This window comes from Gossypium hirsutum, chromosome D05 (genome assembly GCF_007990345.1).
Source record: "Gossypium hirsutum isolate 1008001.06 chromosome D05, Gossypium_hirsutum_v2.1, whole genome shotgun sequence".
Taxonomy (NCBI): domain Eukaryota; kingdom Viridiplantae; phylum Streptophyta; class Magnoliopsida; order Malvales; family Malvaceae; genus Gossypium; species Gossypium hirsutum.
Window position 1 is genome coordinate 36,031,270 of NC_053441.1, and position 13,006 is coordinate 36,044,275.

Consider the following 13,006-nt stretch of genomic DNA (forward strand, 5'->3'; position numbering starts at 1 on the left):
TATAATTTTAATTCAATTATACACATATAAATAAATATTTTTATATTTAATTAATATAATTATTTGGATATGTAATATATCAACTTAAAATAATTTAATTCAATAATAATGATTTGTGAAATCAAAATTTCACGCCTAGTTTTGATAATTACTCTTTCAAAAATTAATAAAATAAAAATTTGTTTTATGGAAAAAGGCATTGCGGCTTCAGGGGTTTGTTTTATATGGTGTGAAGATATTAGAAATTTCAGAGACAAAGGAGAAGAATTTTCTGGGAAACTTACCTTAAGCGTGAGTGTTGACAAAACACACAATTTCATCATGATACATTTGCCCATTTTCCACCTTAAAATTTTAGCCATCAAGTTATGATCCCTAAAATTCATTTTCAACCATTTATAAAATTTATATAAATGCTTCTATTTCCTATTCGAATAATGTAAATAAATTGTTACATACATAAGCCTTTTTCACCATCTAAATTATAGGCCTAACTAATTAAATGATATCATATATTTTCTATTTTTTTTATATCACATAAGCATTTATCTCATTTTTTCCATCAAAATAAAATTACCTAATGTAAGAAAAAAAAATTCCTCAGCTTGTTTTTCTTTATTTTTCTCTCTTCCATTTTAATTTTTTCCAATTAAAGGTTAGATTTTTTTTCGTTTTTCTTTTTTTTTTCGAGTGCAAAATTAATATCAATTTATAAAACGTTAAAAAAAATTATGTGTAACGCTCATTCAATGAAAGCAAACAAAAAAAGCGAGGTAGAAAGAGAAAGATATGTAAAACTCATTGAAATTACATTTGGAAGAGTGTTGAGATTGGTTTAGATGAGCGAATAAAAATAATAGTTATATTGGATATTATAGTAATAATATTAAAATTAGTAGTAAAATATTTATTTAGATTCAAATGCAAATGTGATAGTACCGTGGAAATAAAAAAGCAATCATTATTAACATTTTAAGTTATTTGATATTTATGAAATTATTAAAATTATAATCAAGACTCTTTATACCAGTCACGTTTTATAACAAAATTATATTATAACAACTAAAATTGTTGCATAATTAGTTTTTTATGTTTTATTTTTTTTCTTTGTATAACAATTTTTTATCTATAACAGCACCAATCATTAAGGAAAAAGTACACTCTTTACTAAATCTAATATATCTACCAACAAGTAGGTGGGTGCAATGGTAAAACATATTGTGTCCCCAAGGGAAGTACGTATGCTCGAGACAACAATGTTCGGAGGAGCAACCACAAACCCCAAACATAAAACGTTAAATGAATCTAACATATATAATATATAGCTAGGTTTTGAAGTATTTGGGTCACTATCATGAAAATCACAAACAACAAGCTGATGTAATAGAGTTTTAATCCTAATTATAATTTTTTAAAAATTAATCTTCGAAATTTATAAATATAGTTATTTTAATCCTAATTTTAAAATCTCCCCCATCGTCCCTCTCTCCCTCCCATGTTAATAATTATATTAATAACTCATATTGATGCCCTCTTTGTAGTAGAGTTTAGCAGTTAAATGTGGGAATGAATCATAGTTTTGGGTTTATAAGCATTTACGATTTGAGATGGTACTAAACCATGAATTTTTCTTTGTTTTTGGGGTTTTATTGTGCAGTCAATAAGCCAAGCAAAAGCTGATGAATTTAAGCTCCGTTTGTTTGTCAGTAAAATATTTTATGGAAAATTATTTCTGGAAAATAATTTACTTTTCTAAAAATAATTTACTTTTCTGGTATTTGGATGAATCGGTGTAAAATATTTTCTGTTGTTTGGCAGATTTCCTGAAAATATTTTCCGAAAAAGCTGTTTTTACATATACTAATAAATTTATATATATTAATAAAATTATATTTTAATTTTTTTTACATATATTGCAATGATTTATTTATAAATAAATAAATCAAATTAAGTTATATTAACCCATTCAAGAATTTGAAATCAAAGTCTTGTTCCTTTTAGCTTTGTAGTGTGAAATGGACCCAAATGGAAAAAGTTGAATCCAAAACAATAACAAGATTAAACCATCTAATCTCTTATCCTTTGCTTTCAATGTTCACAAAATCCCTAAAAAAATAAAAAAATCTTTAAACTACAAAATGATGTATATCTAGATAAATCATTGGTAGAAAAACAAAAAATGGAGGAAAAATTTTCAATCTGAAACAAATGAAAATGCACCACTAGAGATACTGCCATGGCTACCATCACAAACATTGAATGCCCTTTCCAAATTAGAAACAATGTCACCAATTATAGGTCTTTCTTTACCTTCACAATTTACACAATGCATTGCAGTTTACGCCATTAGTTCCACTGCTTTAGTTTCATTAAGCTCTGGTGGTCCAACCCTGTGGTCCAAAACCTTAACCAATTCATCTGCCATAATTGCAAGCACTGCATAATTCACTAAGCTTATTGGGGTACCACCATTGTCATCATTCTTGAATATAGCTCTCTTTCCTGTAAGTAGTTCTAGCATTACAACTCCAAGTCCATAAACATCACTCTTTGTTGTTAATACATTTAAGCCATAGTACTCAGGGTCTATGTAGCTGACTGTTCCCACGGCCTTCATTGGCTTGTAATTGTGGTCGGATTCTGGATCCATGAGTGAAAGTCTGAAATCTGAAACTCTTGCTGTCCAATTCATATCAAGTAAGATGTTGGATGACTTTATATCTCTATGGATTATAGGTGGAACTGTATAGTTGTGAAGATATTCGATCCCTCGAGCTGCATCCAAAGCGATTTTGATCCTCATTTTCCAAGAATTGATCAAACTACTAGTTTTCACAACATTGTTCTTATCATGTAAATAATCATGAACAACACCATTTTTCATGCATTCATAAACCAAAAGCCTTTCATCTTTTTCATCACAATACCCAACAAGCCTAACCAAATGTTTATTTTTCTTCATATATTCTCTATGGTGTTTACAACACCAATCCATAAACAGTAAATAATACTACAAATCCCCATAAAACCTCCTATTGATCCAACTATGACAAAAGCCAATAACCCTCCCCTCAATGGAGAGGACCGCGACGTAACCACTGGAAGTGGAGGTGACGTCGGTAATGGCGGTGATGGAATGGTGAAATTGAAACAGGGTGAAGGTTTACAAATTTTACCATTTCCAAAACAAAGCCTGCTTGATTGAGGATATAATCCACACTCATTACAAGAAGATTGAAGACAAGGCCCTGGTAAAATCTCAGCTCCAAAAGGCAACTCCATTAGAGAAGTTTTCTAGTTGTTCAGTAGCATAATCTTCACATCATTTAGAAAAATTTACACTATATTAGAAAAATTAGAAAAATTAGAAAAATTTACCCTATTTTTTATCTATATTAGAAAAAGTTTTGGTTGCTGATATAAGCGAACTCATCAGAAGCAAGAAATAACAGTGTCTCTACCATTAATCGGTAAATTGTTAAGGTTGGATTCAAACCCAAATCTTTCTCTATATCTCTCTCACTCTTTTTCATATCAATTTTCCAGAATAAATCACAGCCTTTCCCTAATAAGTACAAAAATAAACAGCCCTTTCCCATATCAATTTTTTTTCGTTCTTATTGTAATACCCAATTTTAGCCCGGGCTCACATATGAAAACATAATTTTCGAGGATATACAATTTTAGATATGATATATGCAATCTTAGATATGATATATACAATCTTAGAAGATATGATTTTGTAATATTAAAGATTTAATTTGTAAATACCCTTTAATCTTAGCCGTTGATGTAATTGATCTGTACCGTTGGATTTGGGGAGGCTCAACTATAAATAGAGGCCTCTCCCTTGATTGTTAAAAAAAATGGAGAAATAAAAAAAGAGAACGATTGACAGTTTTTTAAAGGTGGCATACTTTTTTTTCTTTCGATTATTTTTTACTTATTTACGATTTTAAAAAAGGGGAAGGTGATACCACTGCGAATTTTATTTATTTTTTTATTTAGCCCCTCCGCCTTTTAATGTTTTTGTAATTAAGTTTTTTTTTAAATTTACCCCTTTATTTATTTTCGATTTCAATTCGATCCTGATTGGACGACGCCGTTTAGGGAAATAGGGAAAATTTTCCTTCCGGTCCCTCCATGTAATATGCGCGTTCAATTTGGTCCTTCAGTTTCCATTTATGTATAGATTTGCCTCAGAGTTTTTATTTACAGTTTAAATTAGTCTTTTTTCATTTTCTTTATTTTTTATTAATTAGTTTTTTTATTCTTTTTTATATTTAGTTATTTTTTAAAAAAATATATGTATATATATTTTTCATATACGCATATTTATTTTTTGTAGTATAATATAATTATTTTATTTTTTTATTTATATGTAATTATTTTTTATAACCTATATGTATATATTTATTTTAGTATGTATACATATTAATATTTTTAACCAATATATATATGAATATATATTTATTTTTTAAAAATGCAAATATATGTTTTTTATACACTTTATAATTTATATTTTCCTTTTATTTTCATAAATGCATCATATATGTATAAGTTTCATAGCCCAAAATTTATTTGTAAATTGTATGTATATTTTTAATCTTCATAATTTCCATGTGTATATTATATGTCTTCTGATTTTTATTTATTTTGTTTTCCTTATTCATGGTATAATTGTGTTTACATTTAAGATTTTGCATGACATGGATTATTGCTTTTTATTTCGTTTATTTATTTGTTTATATTATTTTTATGCCATTAATGAATTTATTATTGTTGTATTTATTATTATAGCATTTGTATGTATAATATAAATGACATCATCTTTTACTCAAATTTAAAAATAGAATATTTCCAAGATCGAGATAATGCTCGTATTTAGGATTTTCAAGGGAATCGAATCCTAACGTGTTGAGTTCCGATTTTCTTCGTTAAATCTAAGAATCGAGCATTTCTCTTTAATCAAAAAAATAAGAACTCATTATTGGGAATTCAACACGTTGTGTCCTAACGTATTGGATGTGACGCATTGATTTCTCGAAATGAATATTTTTTCTAAAAAAGAATAAAGGAAATATTCTGAGTTTGAGATTTTAAAGGAATTGTGCCCTAACGTATTGGGCCGCGATTTCTTAAATCTTGGATAAATGGATATTCTTTTAATATTTTCATTATACGAGTATTCTGACCTAATTCATTTTGGAAGAAATTAGAATGTTGTGCCCTAACGCATTGGGTGTGGCATTTTTTTTCTCTGAAATGAGAAGGGTCTTAATACGTAACGTTTTAAGTTTTTAAAGATTATATTTTTAAAATTTTCGACCTTAAGACACTAATTAATTAATTAGGTACCAATTTTGGGCGTTATGAGGGTGCTAATCCTTCCTCGTACGTAACTGACTCCCGGACCCATTTTTTCTAAAATTCGTAGACCAAAATTATTTTAGGTGACCCAATCACACCTTAATAAAAGATTGGTGGTGACTCCCAATTTTCATTTTTTAGAAGTCGACAACCTAAAAATTTTGTTTTTCAAAAAAAAAATGGTTTTGACACTTATCTTCGAGAGAGGAAGATGAACGTTGTCGCCGACTGGTGGTGCAATGTAGATTTTGACAATGAAAGGCGAAGATGGGAAAAATCAAAGATGAACGCCACCATCTGGTGTTGAGAATCGTTGTTGGCTAACGGCCAACAGAAGATCAGGGTGTCAAGGATGGGGGAAGGGAAAGGGAAGATCGGGGTGTTGAGAATCATTGTTGGCTTCTTTTCCTGAAAATGTCTTACCGAAATAAAAAAGGGTAAGACATTTTCCTAAATTAAAAGCTTCTTTTTCCGTGTTTTGTAATACATTTTACCTTAGGAAATTATTTACAGCCAAACAAACACTGGAAAAGGTTGAAAAGCTTTTCCGAAAAATGTTTTACTGATTAGGCTCCATTTGTTTGCCAATAGTTGATTTTCCAGAAAATATTTTCCTTCTTTTACCGTGTTTGTTTGACCAAAGGAATTCATTTTCAAAAACACGAGAAAATGTCTCATTTTTTACGTAAAATGTCTTACAAATTTTATTTCTGTAAGACATTTTCCATTCCTTCACCCTCATGACAGAGTAGTCCTTCTCCTTTCCTCTCCATCCATCAACGTCAGCCTCTCATCCTCATATTGGGTGTGCTTCTTCTTCTTGGGTGTGTTTGTTATCAACATGTTCTGTTCTCCTTTTCTCTCTCTATTGTTTTGAATGATTGTGACTCTCTTGGGTGTGCCTCTCCTCCTTTTTTCTCTCTATTGTTTTGTTCTTCTTGGTTGGAATTTGGATGATCGAGATCTTGTTTTGAATGACAAAGTCTTAATCTTTTAAAAAAAATTAGAAGCTTTAACTATTGTTTCATTTCTCTGATGTTTTTGCTCATGTATGTTTTATATTGAAGGATCTTGTTAATTTGTTGCAAAGGTGTCAAGAAAAATGCTTTTGTATGAATAGATTTTGGTCTTAGGTTTGCTAGATCTATCAATGTCCAAGATTTGGGCTGAAGGGTCTTACTTGCTATGCTGTTTCTCTTCTAATGGCAGATTTGTAATGCATGACTGTGGGAAAAGAGATTAATCTCATTGAATTTGTACTTAAACATATTATCTTTGGATTTAAGAATTTAATGGGACTCATTGACTGCATCCTACAAAAACACACCATCTATTTTAGGGTTCTTGGAAACTTGGTAAAATGAAATCAAAACACAAAGTTCATAAGCTTTTTTTAGTAAACCATTTCTTTATTTTGCAAATGCGACTTGTCGATAATGTTTATATAACAAAGATTACAAAGGCAACATTATATTTTCTTATTCATTAAGTAAATGGCAAGTGTATGTTTAAGCCTGGTATTATATTAATCTATTTCTAATTATCTCTATATAGCTTTTTCCTTCAGTAGCCATTGAATGTTTAGATCTTCTTGAACACAAATCTATCAATCATTAGTACAATTTTAGCAGTGGCATGAATATGATTTTAGTACCAATAGTCATTTCAAATGTCACGAACTCATGGAATTAAGAAAAAAAATGCTTCTTTATGCCTGTTGGCTCTTTGAGACTAGCTGAGAGTTAGGACAACATTAAATTATTTGAATAGATTTGCATGTCGTCCTGTTACTGCTACTCTTGCTTCAAATAATTTGTTTCTTCTACAAGATGAAACATGTTTCTTGATCTAAAATCAGTTCTTTTTTATTAATTATATATATTGTAGATCATAGATGATGGAGTTGCTTATCATATGGTAAGAACTCTATTTAATAAAATGTTAAGAGTTAATGGAACAACATACTCAATTTTTATTTTCAATCAAATTCAAATGACTCGTAATGAATATTTTCAAGGATACATAATTTTGAAAAAAAATACCTATGGTGTCTTTCTCCTCTTTTTAAGGAAATTTGAATCAAAAAGCTGCCTTGATAAATGCTGGGAAAATCAATTTCTAAAACTAATGAAGGTAGATTTAATTTGTGTCCCAATTCGTCCAACAGTGACCATAGTTATGAAGTGGAGAGTAATGTCGGTCACTTTCAATGAAATATAATAGGAATATTTTGCATATGTTATCTCATTTTGTTTCTCCTCCACAAATGAAAAACATCTTTATACTACCACATATAAAATCAATTATTAAATGTTAGTTTTGGAATATATTACTTAATGTAACTTAAAAAATTAAATTACTTATATAATATTATTGATATATATTACTTTTTTCATGTATATCTTCTGTTTGTTTGTTTGTTTATCCTTTGATCCTATGGCAAGCTTGCATTTTTTTATAGTGATCAAATATTTGTGTGGCATTATTTTGTGTAGATGGATCATAATCAAGATCAAAATGCAATTGTTGGGGTATTGGCTTCAGTTTTAGCTGTTGGGGTTCTTTAGATTAAAAATTTAAAAACTTGGAAGGAAATCGCTTCTCACCCTCGTGCGGATCAAGATTATGAAAGAGAAAATGATATTAATAGTATTTTATATAGTGGTGACCAACATTGTATTGATGTGATAAGGATGAGACTGATTGTCTTTTTTAATTTGTGTGATATTCTTAGTAGGAACAAATTGTTACAATCAACAAAATTGGTGAATATTAGGGAGCAAGTAGTTATGTTTTTACATATAATTGGTCATAATGTAAGGTTTCGAGTGATTGGATCTAGATATTATAGATCAATTGAGACAATTCACCGTTATTTTAGGGTTGTATTGAGAGCTATTTTGAAATTGTATAAACTAGTTATTAGATTATCTGATGAGTCAACTCCTAGTGAAATCAGAAACAATCCAAGGTTTTATCCTTATCTTAAAGATTGTATTGGACCATTAGATGGAACTCATGTTCGTACATCCGTTCCACTTAGCATTCAAGGAAGATTTCGTAGTCGTAAAGAGGGGACGACATAAAATGTATTGGCTACCATTACATTTGATTTGAAATTTTCCTATGTTCTAGTTGGTTGGGAAGGTAGTGTACATGATTCTCGTATTTTAAGTGATGCACTTTCACGCCCATGAGGATTAAGAATTCTAGAAGGTAAGAAGTAACATTAAATACCAAATATTTCAAGTAAGCTCATAATTTATTAGTAATAATTATGTTTTGTAAAATTGTAGGCAAATATTATCTTGTTGATACTGGATATGGCATCCAAAATGGATATATTAACCTATATCGTGGTGCCTGATATCATTTAAAAGAGTTTAGTGATCAGGGGCCAGAAAATGCAAAGGAACTCTTTAATATTCATCATTCATCATTGCGAATCGTTATTGAACATGTTTTTAATATTTTAAAGAAACAGTTTTGTGTGTTAGCTTTTAAACCATTTTGGAATTTTCAAACTTAAGTAGATATAGTTTTGGCTTGTTGTATCATTCATAATCATATAATGGGAGTTGATCCTAGTGATTTACTTAATCAAGGATTATATAAGGAGCTTGAGCTTGATTTGATGATACCAACACTTACGGAGTGACAAGAAAGAGAAAAAGTAAGAGAATGGTCTACTAAGAGAGAGAAAATTGCACAAACTATGTGGACTGATTATAGGGCTAGAAATATTAGGTAGTTTTAAAGCTTAGGGTTATTGTTTCTATGTTATGTATGTTTTAGTACTAAAATTTTTATTTTTTTTAATGTTGGTTGGATATTGATATTGAAATTAGTTTGTTGGATTTAGAAATTATTATGTTTTAAAGTTTTTGGATATTGAATTTATTATGTTTTAAGCTTGTTGGATATTGAAATGATTGACAATGACAATTATTAATGTAGAATGGGTAAGGGCAACAAAGAAGGGACAACCAAGCAATTTAAGTGGACAAAACCGATGGAACATCTTTTTCTTGAAATTCTAGCAAAGGAGGCCTAGAAAAGAAATAAGCCTTCTAACACTTTCAAAGCAATTTCTATTAATCGAGTTGCTGTGGCTATTTCTGAAAAATTCCAAGTTCAATGTGATTCTAAGCATGTAGAAAATCATTTGAGGACTGTAAAAAATCAATGGCAAATTATATGCACAATTCGGGCTGAAAGTGATTTTGGATGGGATGATAACATGAAAATAATCGCATGTGATTGATCGACATATGATGCGACAATGATAGTAATATATTTATACATATGTTAAATATATTTCAACATTATATTCTTTACTTGTTATCCTAAATTTGTATAATATCCAATAGGCACACAAGAACTATGAACCATTTTTAAACAAAAGCATTGATTATTATGATGAAATAGCTTTAGTTGTTGGCAAAGATATGGCAACATGGAGTTTTACTAGAACATTTGCTGACATAGACTTGGATGATAGTAACCAAGATTCAATGGCTGTAGACTGCGACAATGAGGAGGTTGAGGCAAGAACAAATGTATCTTCATCTAGCACATCTAAACGTAAAAGAAAAAATGTTCAAGAAAGTGTCGTTGATGAACAAATTAAATTTGTGAGTGAACAACTTGGCAAGATTGCAAATGCATTGGAATAATTTACTGCGGACAAGACACCACATCTTTATGAAGAAGTGATGTCGATGGAGGTGGAAGGATGACGACTTCCTTTGTAGTGTGTTTGATTATCTTGTGAGTCATGAAACTGAGGCCAAAGCTTTCTTAGTCAAAAGTACGAAGCATATAAAAATTTGGCTTCAAAAATTTTTTCAAGGTTGAAGATATATATGCTTTAACGTGGTGTAGTACTAATTATATGATGTAATACTAGTTATGCACTTGGACAATATTGTAGTTATCATATGGTGTACTACTAATTATGTACTTGGATAATATTATTAATATGTAGTTATAATGTGGTGTACTACTAATTTGTAATATTCGTTATGCACTTGGATGATATTGTAGTTACCATGTGGTGTAATATTAGTTATGCACTTGGAAAATATTGTAGTTATCATGTAGTGTACTACTAATTTGTAATATTAATTATGGTTTGGAGGCTAATTTACCAAAAAAAGCCAATTTTTTTTATAAAATTACCGAAATTGGCCGGTTTTTTAATTATTTACCGGAATGGGCCATTTTCCCCGAAATCGCGTCCATGTCAGCGCGATGTCAGAGGACGTGACAGGAGGTCGCGCTGACGTGGACGCGACCTCCTGTCACGTAGCGCGGTACGGGGGACGCGATTTTGACGCTGATTTTACGTTTACATTTTATGACTTTTAGGGTTTAGGGTGCAGGCTTTTTAGGAGTTAGGGGTCCCGAAAATTTTTTTTTCGAGTTGACGTATCTGGTTAAATAGTGGGAAATCGCTTCTACCAGGATGCTATTTAAGAAGAATTTGTGAAATAGTGGCCTCGTGGACGCGATTTCGCTACAGTGGTCATGTAAGAAATAATTTTTTTTTGACGTTTTCTGAGCAAATAGTATAAAATCACTGATACCAGGATGCTATATGAGAAGAAATTGTGAAATCGTGCCCTCGTGGACGCGATTTCGCTACAGTTGGTCATGTAGGAAATAATTTTTTTTTGACGTTTCTGAGCAAATAGTGTCAAATCGAGCCCTCGTGGACGCAATTTTTCTACAGTAGCAAGTTTGGGCTGAGGCTATAAATTAGGCAGAAAATGTTCTTAGAATGCATAACTCACAGTAGAAACATTTTAGAGAGGCAAAGAAAGTTAGAGTTTCAAAATGAGTGAACGTATTAGTGCTGTTATTTACTACGATGGTGAGGTTTACCACACCAAGAATGGTGTTGTTTTTTTGTCGGAGAATACGGTGCGACTGTCATTTAGTCAAAACATAGATTTGACAGAACTCCGTAAAAGAATTAGGCGTAAAATCTTCGGAACCACGCCAATGAAAGTTCTGTCAATGACGTATCAATTTTGTTCTTCTGTTGATCCGGTGACATATGACTCGTTCGACATAAAAGGTGCTCGTAGCTTGGAGGCAATGGTGCAGACTCATCTTGCTAGCGGAGCAACTTATATTGAGTTATATGTACAATTTACGTCGCCAACTGATGTACTTCCGTCCGGTGTTCGAGATGTATACACGACCCCTGGCCGACACTCGGTTAGCATGTTATAAAATACGGAACAGCCCATGTTTGGTAGCAGTGTCGAATGCACATCCCCCCCAAGACACTCTGTCGGTGGATGGGACATGTACGTCGGTGGCTCGACGTTTGATGCTGGAAATACGAGCTGGGGAACTGCATCAAGTTCTACTGGATGGCAATCTACATCCAATTGGGGACGTTATCAAATGCCCAGAAGAAGGGATGACGTACTACCTACGACATCAACCGGTGAGGGGATGTCGTATACTGCAGATGATTTTGGGTTAGAAGGTGACTCCGATGTGGATCCACCTCGAGAGCCCGGGCCGGATGGTGCAGAGGTGAGATTATTTTCTGAACCGGAGCCTATTCCAATAGAAGGTGAAGATGGTGATATGAGTGCAGATGATGAAGAAAATTCACGATTCAAAGCATATTCACCTCCAGCCCACATGCATAATGTCGATCTGTCAGCAGATGATGCGTTAGAGTTTCCAGATCTACCACACCGGGTGCGCGATCGTACAAGTTCGGGGGTAGATCTTGGTGAACTTGAAGTTGGTAATCAGTTTACCAATAAGGATAGTTTTATTGGTGCTTTGAAACAGCATAGCATCAAAAACGGCGTTAATTACCACGTCGTTAAATCAAAATCTGATAAGTTTGAGGCGAAGTGTGCGATGCAAGACGGCACATGTTCATGGAAAATCGTCGCCTCGTTAAAGAAGAGGACAGGGTTGTGGGAGATCAAAAAGTACAAAGGTCCACATACATGTGCTGCAGGTACAGTATTGAATGTGTTTTTAATTATATTTTTATTTTCCAATGTTGCATTACTTAATGTACTCCCTCCCTATGTAGGTGTTTTAGAAGATCATCCGAAAATGGATTCAGCTATGTTGGCTAGCTTGATACTGCCCACGATAAAAGCAAATCCTCGGACTTCAATGCCGATGATAATTGCCAATATCCGTAGCCAAATGGGGTACACGCCCTCTTACCGCAAGGCTTGGATAGCTAAGCAAAAGGCATTGGAAAAGATGCATAGTGAGTGGGACGCCTCATATAATGAAATATGGCAATGGTGTCAGGTGCTAGAGAGATACGTCCTAGGTGCCATCACAGACCTTGAAACGGAACATGCGTACTACAGCGGTCGATTGCTACGTGGATGCCGAGTGTTCAAACGCCTATTTTAGACCTTTAAGCAATGCCGAGACGCATTTCCGTACTGCAAGCCGTTGGTACAAATTGACGGTACATTCATGTTCGGTAGGTACACTCATCGGCTATTGGTTGCGGTGGGAGAATTCTTCCAATTGCATATGCAATAACACCGGGGGAGTCGTCTGATGACTGGGATTTCTTTCTCTCTAGGTTAGGGAGGCATGTGTGCCCCCAACCTGATATCTGTGTTATTTCAGA

The 13,006-nt window shown here is 32.3% G+C and overlaps 1 protein-coding gene across 1 annotated transcript; it reads right to left on the bottom strand.

The window, feature by feature from the left end:
• Window positions 1-2,121: 2,121 nt before the first annotated feature.
• LOC107902364 (putative serine/threonine-protein kinase-like protein CCR3) lies at window positions 2,122-3,698 on the bottom strand. The gene has a single exon (XM_041092922.1). The coding sequence runs from the start codon at window positions 2,993-2,995 to the stop codon at window positions 2,339-2,341; it is 657 nt and encodes a 218-aa protein (XP_040948856.1). The 5' UTR covers window positions 2,996-3,698; the 3' UTR covers window positions 2,122-2,338.
• Window positions 3,699-13,006: the final 9,308 nt, after the last annotated feature.

Bases quoted from the DNA above. Each gene is read 5' to 3' on its own strand.
- LOC107902364 (XM_041092922.1), bottom strand. From the start codon at position 2,995: ATGGATTGGTGTTGTAAACACCATAGAGAATATATGAAGAAAAATAAA.